Genomic DNA, 9355 nt, shown 5'->3' with positions numbered 1-9355 from the left:
AGCCTTGTCCCCTAGGCAAACTCTGCCCCATGTCCCCTACCCCACAACCCCCACAGCATCTGTGACTGAGGATGTGGCAGTACTATCTGGTTGGAGGTTTTCAGCTCACTCAGGAAACCAGGAGGGCAGGAGAAAACACCCTAGCCACCAGGTGAAATCATTTTATTGCAAAGTGTCCCCAGGTCACTGAGTGCCTGGGCCTGGCCCTGCCCTTCCTCCCATTGGCCCCAAGCTGAGTGAGGCTCTGCCCAATGCCTGCACACACCTACATGTAGGTACAGACAGACCTGTTGACACAGAAACATGCGGACATATGTCACTGGCAACAAACAGACACACTCCCACGTGGAGCGCCCCCCACACACGGGCACACACTCCACTTGGGCAGATGCTCCATCACAACCAGAACACGGGAATCCAGAGTGGTGGGGATGCTCCCTTATTCCCTGCCTGCCCTGGGCCTCCTTGAGACCTGTGAGGCCACCACTGGACAGGGCAGGGTGGATTGGCTAACAAGAAGCCCTTCTGTGTTCTGCCTGGCGGCGAGCCACCCCCCAGCTCTGGTGCTGCTGCTTCCTGGGCCCCAGGTTTGGGTTGGTTGGCCCAGGAAGCCCCATGGGGCTTGACTGGCCCACCCTGGGCAGTCAGGAGAGCCCACCGCTGCCACTGCCCCTAGGATCAGGCCAGGTTCAGACTGGTTCAGGTGTCAGGGGTCTCTGGGGCCCACGCTTGGCTGAACTCAGCCGAGACTCCTGCTGAAGTCCCGGCAGCATCTTGGTAGGTGAAGGCAGCCAGGCCCCGGGGCATTCGACGTTGTGTCTGCAGCCACTGGTCCACTGGCTGGCCTCTGGCTCGGAGGGTGCACCCTTGTGGCCGCCCTGGGCTGGCCCCGAGACCCACAGAGCCAGCGGCAGCACAGCAGTAGGGTGAGGGCTATGGCGTCCAGTAGCAGCTCTAGCACCTCCACAACCGAGAGGACGGAAGAACCGAACCACAGGCTCCAGAGGCTGCCCATGGCTGAGAGCAGCTGTGGCACCTGCGGGTGTTGGCAGTGGTGAGCAGAGGCCCAGGTGCTGGCCCCGCCCCTCTCCCGGCCCTGGCCCAGGAGGCAGCTCACCGAGTAGACCGGTGTCTCGTCCACCGTGCGGTAGTTGAGCTCCTGATAGAAAATGTTCACCTTGGCCAGGCTGATGCTGGGGCAGGGCTCAGGTGAGAGGGGCTGAGCCCCAGACCTGCTGGTGGGGCCCTCTGTGCGGGCCCTGGAGGGCGAGGAGGGCAGGGGCAGCGGCCAGGACTTGATAGAGGCAGAAGATGGCCATGGGTTCCGTCGGCTTGGCTCACCCAGCACAGCCAGGACCCAGTCCTGCACACAAAAAACTTGCTGTGGCCGCGGCTCCTCCTGGCCCTTGGGCGCTGCAGGGTGGTGTGAGGGCAGGACTGTGGGGACACAGGCCAGTCCTGGGAGGGCTCTCTGCCCGTGATCTCCCTACTTGTCCATCCCTCAACCCCCACTTTGGGGACTCACAGCTGATGTGGAGGAAGGCCATCTGGAGGTCCCGGCAGAGAGCTTGTACGAAGACTCCCTGGGAGAGACAGCCCCGTCACATCCCTGTGTGCTGGCCCCCGGCAGACCAAACAGCCCAGCACACCCCCTCACCTGCAAGGCCGCGGGCATCGGGTGGTGCAGGGAAGCTGGTGGGTCTTCAGTTTCTGGTAGAGGTGGTGGAAGCAGTGACCTGGGGAGACAGTCACGGGTGAACCTATGAGAAGCGACCCAGGGGCGGTGGGGAGGTCTGCTGTCGGCCAAACAGGCTGGTAGGGTGGGGCGGGGAGCTCACCCCAGGCTGGGTGCCGCATGTAGCTGCAGTACTCGGCCCCCGCCGGCAGAGGGTAGAAGAAGTAGCCGCAGGAGCAGGTCTCCACCATCAGATGCTGAAAGCAGGAGACCAGACAGGCCTAGGGGGACAGTGGGGGCTGAAGCTGGGGGTCCGGAGCAGCTGCCCCTCTCCCTGGCCTGCCTGCCTCCCCTCCTTCCCACTGGCCTGCTCCCCCACCCACTCCCCAGCCCCTTCCCTGGGCCCCTTCCCCGCCTCCCCATCCTCCACGCCCAGACTCACCTGCCTGGTGTAGGAGGTGTTGTACAGTAGCTGCACGTCCACGCTGCCTGTGCTGTCCATGCACTGCCCATAGGGGCTCCCGAGCCGGTGCACCTCGTCCTGGGGGAAGGGGGGCTACTCAGTCCTGCTGCCTCGAGCTGGAGGTCCTGCCCCCACCCCCCAGGGTTGGAAACAGGCTGAGAGCCTGGAGGCAGGGGAGGCCCACCTCACGGATGTCAATGGTGGTCTCTGTCCCTGGCCGGATGCTGAAGCCCTGATGCTCCAGGAAGGGCGTGTGGTCTTGTGGGTGGATCATGACCTTGATGCCAGCCTTCGTGGACAGTAGAGGGAGGTGGTCCAGCTGCTCAGCCCTGAGGACCAGGCTGATCCCTGGGGGAGGCCAGGGGTGAGGCCAGGTCGGCCTGGACACCCCGCCCGCACCCAGTCCCGGCTGGCACTCACTGTGGGTGACGCCCGGTCGTTGTGCGGCCCAGACACCGTTGAAAGTGTAGCAGCTGCCGTAGGTGGGGTGGTGGGATGTCTGGAAGTGCCTGGAACCAGGGGCCATGCTCAGACAAGCACACGCCCTCCACCCACCACCCTGCTGTGTGTGGCCTGGGGTTCTGGGGAGGGGAGCACAGGTGCCTTGTCTCTGGAGGGAGCCGTGGGGCTGGCAGACCACTGGGTGGGGTGGGGGGAGCGGACACTGGTCTGTACTCACTGGGCATGGCAGTCCCGGTCATCGTAGCGGCAGGAGAAGACAAAGTGGCTGCCGTGGCTGTCCTCGTGGGCAGCGGGCAGCAGGGCCAGGATGTTTATGTAGTGGAAGCGGTACCACTCCCGGGCGGCCACCACGCCGGAGGAGTAGGCCCGCTCAACACAGTCGCCGCCAGTGCTGTTACACTGTGGGGCATGGGGTCAGTGTGGGCGCGACTGGCCTGCCCGAGTCCCATGCAGACCCCCCGGGCTGGACACTCACCAGTTTGAAGCCCACTCTGTTCTGGCCGTCCAAGGGCCTCAGCCTCTGCAGGCGGATCCTACGGTCCAGATGGAAGGCGGGCTCTGGACCTGGGACCTCGGCCCCCAGGGCGTCCATGCTGTCGCTAAAGTTGAACCGATACAGGGAGTAGATGCTCTCCCGGGCAAAGTCATCCAGAACCCGCAGATGGTGGCGGGCTAAGTGTGGCCTGGGGGCAGGGCAGGGGTGGGGGTCAGAGTCAGAGCCAGGGCCCCTTAGCACGCGCACTTTGGAGAGAGCCAAGCTGGCCCCCAGGCACTGATCCCGAAGTCGCAGACAGGATAGGAGCCCCCCACCCCGTGCCATCCTCAGAAACCTAGAAGGTGGTTCTGAATACAGAGCCGGGGCTGCAGAGGGAAGTCAGACCCCCGGCCTGGCCTGCCTCCCACCCCCGGGAACCCATCCTCCTCTGGCTCATTCACAGCCCTTCCCTGTCTTTGCTCTGTTGACTCCACACTGCAATGTTACCCTGCTCCCCTCTCCTGGGCACCTGCTCTTCTGGAAAGCCTCCGGCTCTCCTCCCCTCCCCATCCTGGGCTGCCTAGCTCCTGAAGGTCCCTCCAGCCTGGCACTGGTCACAGTAACACTCAGCTTATTCTTCTTGTCCTTTAGCCCTGCCCCTGGGGCACAGAGCAGGAAGAGGTGGGTTGTCCTGCTGTGACCGCACCAGGGGAGGGGCCCCCAGGCTGGACCAGCCCTCACCGGTGTGGGTTCATGTCGCACAGAGTGACCGATGGGAAGAGCTTGCGCTCCGAGTGCACGGACACTGTCATGATGACCGGGTAACGCCAGTACTGCTCGAAGAGGAGTGCGAACTGCCAGTAGAGCACGCCCAGGGCTCCTGCCAGCAGTAGCCCCCAGGAGGCCGTCTTGAGGCGGTTCTGGCTGGAGCAAACAAGGCGGATGGTGCCGTGGATAGTGGAGTTGGTGCAGAAGAAGGTGACCAGCTCCCTGAAGGAGGCGTGCAGCTCTACCAGCCTCTCTCCATGTTCCTCCTCGGGCAGCGTCGGTGGGGATGCCTGGGGGCATGTCCAGGTTCCTGGCCCCCCACCCACTGTTTGGCCCGTGCCTTCAGCCTGCATCTGAGAAGTGAGACTCAGCAGGGCTCCAGCCCACCACTTGGCCTGACCCCACCCGGGTCTCCCCACCTGGGCCATCAGCCTTCCATTCTCCATGCCTGGGAATTCCCGGAATTGTCACATCCCTCAGCCACCTGTGGCCTAGCCCGGCTTGCTGATGCTTGAGAAAAACCCCATCAGAAGCTGGTCCATAACATGGGACCAACTCTGTTGCCCCTACTCCCATGGTGACAAGCAGGGCACCAAGCAGCCTCTACAGGCGTGTCTTATGGCCAGAGTTGAGCCTGGATGGTGGAGCAGGGACAGCAGGGGACATAGGCTCTAGGCTGTGCCAGGCCTTGTTGGAAGGTGGCTCAAGGCTGGAGGCTTGGGTGGGTCTCTGCTGCCATCTGCCAAGTGGGGCAGGGGCCTCTGGTGAGGGGCAGCCAGGTGACCTGCTCTGAGTGGGCCTAGGGCCCAGCATTGGGGGTTGACTGAACCCTGGGCCCCAACAGCCTCCAACAAACCTCAGTGGCCAGCATAGCCATGCTGGATTGGGGCCAATGGAGCCACACAAGTCCAGCCACATCTGGGCCAAGGGTCAGGCCTGTAGCCTGTTGGGAACTGTGGGCCTGTGTGGGGGTGTTGTCCGCCGAGCTGAGTCCAGGGATGCTCTGTTTGTGGGCCTCGGGCTTCCAGAAAGTAGGCAGCAGTCTGGCCAGACATGGTGGGGACCTGAGGGCTCCAGGGAGGTTGACCTGAGGCCTGCCTGGCCCCACTCCCACCCGGAGGCTCCAGCATCCTGGGACCTTGGTCCCTCAGTGCACAGGGCCATGGGGCCTGACCAGGTCAGGCTGGCTGGCCCGGGACACGCACTGAGTCACTGCCTGGGCTTCCTACGGACTTTCCAGAGTGTCCCCATCTTGGTCTGAATCATGAGGCCTCTCGCAGCTGGGGTGTAGCCTCCTGGGTTCTGGCCCCTCTAGGCAACTGGGCCTGGGCTGATGCCTTGGGAGGGGGCTGAGCCAAGGAAGGGCCTGGTGTGTCTCAGCCAGCACATGCTGGCCTGGACACCCAGCACCCACCAGCTGCCTGGGGCCCAGGTAGGAGGTGGGGGTGGTCAGCCCGGGCCTCAGGTTTGTGGAGGCGGCCAGGCCAGAAAAATGTGCCAGCATGGGTGCTGCTGGTGGGCCCCCTGTGGCACAGAGCGCTGCCCACACGGGTGTCCCGTGACCACATGGAGCCCTCACAGGGCAGCAGGACCTTTAGCTTCGTGATATAGGCGAGGGAAAAGGGCCTCCAGAAGGTTCTTTCCGACTCCAGTAACCATGTTTCCAGACTGGCCACCTCCCACCCTGGCTGGGGCTGCCAGGCAGGAGGAAGGTAGCTTCCTGAGATGGGGGGTGGGGTCCCCGACACCTCAGCCATGGCAGGAGTGGGGGTGCACCACCCCTCCACACAGTACACGCACGCACACAGCTGTGCACACACACACACTCCTCTCACACACAGCAAGCCCTCTGTCAGTAGGGGTGCATGACAAAGGCGTGGATGGGAGCCTCTGCCCTTGCCCCGCCTGTGCCTGTGCTCCAGACGATGTGGGGGACATGGCCCCTCCACCTCAAGCCGGGGAGACCCCAGTGACGGCCCGCCCTGATGCCCTGGTACCTCGAGGCTGCACCCTCCCTGTGCATGGGCATCCATCCTCTGGTGCTGGCGGCTGCAACAGCGGTGACTGTAGCAGTGCTGATGGCACTTCTAGCAGGTGACAAAATGGGCTGTGGCCCGAGGCTGGCCAAGCAGCCTCCTGTTTATAACAGGCTGGGCGTGGGGAGCGGTGGTGGGGCGGAGCCTGGCAGGGAAAGCCACATCTGCTCTGGTCCCGGAAGGGGAAGCCTTTGGGGTAGGGATGGGGGTCCTTCACCTCAGTGAGGCTCTCTTGCCCACGTTCCTGGAAGTGAGGTCTGGGGGCCTGGCCCTGGCAGTGGGTGAGGGGCTCCAGGTTTCTAGAGGGTGAAGAGGGACCCCACTCCGGTAGACCCTGGGGTGCCTGGCCCCCTCCCCTGTCCACTCTCCTCCCACCTGGCCTGGGAGAATGCTTGCTTGCCTCCACCTGCCCAGCTCTAACCACAGGTGTCTGTGGCCAGGGGTCCCCAGGCAGGGGCCTCCACTCCCAGAACATGGGTGTCCCTTGGTGCTGGCTGCCCAGCCCCTGGGACAGGTACCTACTGTGGGAGTGAGTTGGGGCCTGGGTGGGCAGGTGGTGCCCATAGCTCAGCCTCCCAGGAGGCACAGAGTCCCTGCGCCAGCCACACACCACATTCAGGGTCCAAGTCCACCACCTCCCGGCTGAAATCTTCGGCCCCAGAGTGATTGCCTGAGGCCAGACAGTGTGTGAAAGGCTGGAGAGCCCCCAGGAGGACCCACGGGGAACCCAACAGGGTTCCATGAGGCCAGAGGCCTCACCATCCCAAATAATCAGACCCTCCGCTTGGCCCTCTGCCCCTCCCACACAGGCTCTGGGTTCCTGACGGCCCACCCCAAATGGGTGCTGAGATGAGGGAGGAAGCCCCCACCTTCGCTAGGCCCTTCTGGTGGGGGTTTGGCTCTGAGGAGGGGTGAGGTCATCAGCCTCCTGCCTTTGGAAGGGGCAGATGGCAGCCGGGGACCTCTGGGAGAGGGAAGTCATGCTCAGGGAAGAGCTGGCCCTGGACTCATCTAGGTGTGAGTGCGAATCACAGCTTCCTCAGTCATCGGCTGTGTGACGTTGAACAAATTACTCAACCTCTCTGAGCCCGTTTCCTCAAGCACAAAGTGGGGCTGAGTTTCCTCTTGAAGCTCGAGATTCAAAGGTGAGACCAAGTGATGTCACGGAGCTCGCATCAGAGCCCCATCTTCCTGCTTCTGAGGAGGCTGCCCCAGAACCCACCTTTGGGAGGCCAGAGACACAGAGACTGTGGCCAGTGGCAGTGAGGCCAGCAGCCCCCTCCTCCCTTCCCTGCCTGACCCCTCTCCTGCCTCCCCAGGCTCCTCCAGTGCCTGGAGGAGCAGAAGGCGCTGTCTGGGACCAGACAGGGCATCTCCAGCTTCTCACACATCAGGGGCTTGTGTGACTGCTCCTTGACAGCTGTGTGTTGAGAGAATTAGAGAAATTATTTAGGGCCCTATGTCCCCCACCCTCTCTCCAGAGGGACAGCTGGCCCCAGCCTGCTGAGCATGGCCCCATTGAGCCTTCAAGTGGTGGCTTTCCCTGAAGCTGGACCTAGGGACACCAATGTGCCTCCTTCCAGACTGTGGACACCCAGCACTTCATGGGACCCCTGGGCTCCACTTTCACACCTGTGGGTGTCTCCACCCTCAGATACAGCTAAGAGTTGGTCCTGGAAGGATTCTGGTGCAGCAGCTATGAAGTCTGAGCCAATGGGCTCTGCATGTGTGCCAGATTCTGGGGGCCAGGGGCATCCGCCCCAGCCTGGGGGGCTGCACCATCTGGAGTCCCTGCCCACTGGCAAGTAGGAAGCCTCCTCGGTGCTACTGCAGCACCTCCCTGTCCCCCAGGTCCTGACTGCAGTGTCAAGCAGGGATTCCGGCCACCACGGAGGGGGCTCCTCGAGGTACTGGCCACTAGAGATGGGCCGAGTGTGTGATGTTGCCCGTGTGGGGCTCAGGGTCTGGTCTTGTGTCTCTCACACCTGCGCTTGAAACACCCAGCGCCTCAGGGCAGCCTCCCTTACATAACTCTCCTCAAGCTAAAAACAGCTGGGCCCGCCCTGCGTGGGGATGGCAGAGCCCGGAGGAGGCAGGGGAGAGAAGGAAGCTTGAGATGTTTTCTGAGTGTGGCAGCAGGAGGTGGAGCCTGGGACCGCCAGCCTCCCCATGAGGAAGGAGGGCCAGGGCCAGCGAAGCTCACTCGCGGCAGGGGGAGGTAGCAGGCTGCTTCCCCCCGGCTGGCTGGCCTGGTGCTGGCCTGAGGGGTGATGGGCACTTCTGTTTCTGCCCCTGGGCCTGGGCCAGCACTGCAGTGACTGCTCATATCTTGTCTGAGGTGCCCCGGGTGGGCCAGATTCAGTGGCGATCATGGCCCCGTCTGCCTTCTGCCAGTGGCCATGGCTGGACCCGTTGGAGCTTGGAGTCCACTGTCAATGGTCACGTGGTTAGTACCCCTGACCGGTGCTGTATACTGAAAGGCAGTCAGGGTTGTGGTCAAGGGTGAGACTTTGGGGTTTGAACCCCAGATCTGCCTAGCGACAGCCTCTCTGGATTAGTCCCAGCTGATGACCAAGGCCTGTCTCACAGTCAGTGCAGCGTCTGCCCTGGCACAGCCCTGTGGGGGCACACCCCAGCCCCCACTCACCAGGAAGGGTGGTGAGGAGTGTGCTGGCCCGCCTGCTGCCCAGCCCTCCTGTATCCAAACCCCCACCCGAATGCCATCCTCACCTGCTCCAAAGTGTTTCCCAGTGCTATCCCAGAGACTCTCTGCTCCCCAGGGACTTCCCTGGACTCCTCACCTCCCTGCTCTGCCTCCCCCTCCCCCAGGGCCTGGGAGGGGACCGTGGGAGCAGAAAGTGAGGCTCAGTGCAGCGGCCACTGCTGCAATAATGACCCTATTCATGGGCTAGGCGGAAAATTCAGTCGGAGAACAGTGTAACTCTTTTTATGAGGACAGCTCTCCCCCTGGGCAGGGGCTGGGCAGGATTCCTACGCTGGACCCCACCTGGCACAGGTTCCAGTGGGGCTCCTGGCTCCACAATCACTGCGGTCACATAAGGTCACCCAGGATTCGATTCTCAGGGACCCAGGTGGTTCAGTCGCCAGGGACGCGGACTGCCTTCAGCGCTTCCCTGTTAAGTGGGCACAAGAACTGGGTCCTCCAGGCGGGACTGGGCCGATTCTTTGGAAGGGGGCGGTGGGAGGGTCGAGGTACCAGGGAACTTGGGCGGGGCTCATCCCGGCATCTCGGGGGTTACCTTCTAACTGGGCCTGTTTTCCCGCGGAAGGCAGGGGATCATGAGAAGGGGAACGTGCAGGGTCGGGGGGCCCCGGAGCCCGGCGGCCGCTGACAGCGATGTGGCCGAGGGACCAACAGGAGGGCCAGCCGTGGCTGATTGGGCCAGACCTGCCCTGAGCTCGTTCTCCGCCCCTCGGAGCTGCCTGTCAGTGCGCATGCGCCGACTGCTTCTGCC

At 63.3% G+C, this 9355-nt stretch overlaps 1 protein-coding gene across 7 annotated transcripts; it reads right to left on the bottom strand.

Moving 5' to 3' along the window:
* Positions 1 to 147: 147 nt before the first annotated feature.
* SCNN1D (sodium channel epithelial 1 subunit delta) lies at positions 148 to 9333 on the bottom strand. 7 transcript variants are annotated; one of them, XM_086343981.1, is made up of 12 exons: positions 9140 to 9333; positions 3817 to 4196; positions 3076 to 3283; positions 2818 to 2999; positions 2559 to 2647; positions 2323 to 2486; positions 2118 to 2216; positions 1839 to 1956; positions 1658 to 1736; positions 1526 to 1583; positions 1118 to 1363; positions 148 to 1036 (listed from the first exon to the last, which is right to left on the bottom strand). In XM_086343981.1, the coding sequence occupies exons 2-12, from the start codon at positions 4194 to 4196 to the stop codon at positions 740 to 742; spliced, it is 1920 nt and encodes a 639-aa protein (XP_086200107.1). In that variant the 5' UTR covers positions 9140 to 9333; the 3' UTR covers positions 148 to 739. The 7 variants fall into 7 exon arrangements, 6 of the variants coding, with proteins under 6 accessions (XP_086200107.1, XP_086200108.1, XP_086200106.1 ...); XM_086343982.1 differs by lacking the exon at positions 9140 to 9333 and adding an exon at positions 8887 to 8999; XM_086343980.1 differs by lacking the exon at positions 9140 to 9333 and adding an exon at positions 5841 to 6011.
* Between the last annotated feature and the right edge of the window lie 22 nt (positions 9334 to 9355).

This window comes from Bos grunniens, chromosome 16, assembly GCF_055505025.1.
Source record: "Bos grunniens cultivar Pamir isolate PY7600 chromosome 16, Bosgru_T2T1.0, whole genome shotgun sequence".
NCBI lineage: Eukaryota > Metazoa > Chordata > Mammalia > Artiodactyla > Bovidae > Bos > Bos grunniens.
The sequence above is the reverse complement of the archived record's forward strand: the minus strand, read 5'-3'. Positions and strand labels throughout refer to the sequence as shown.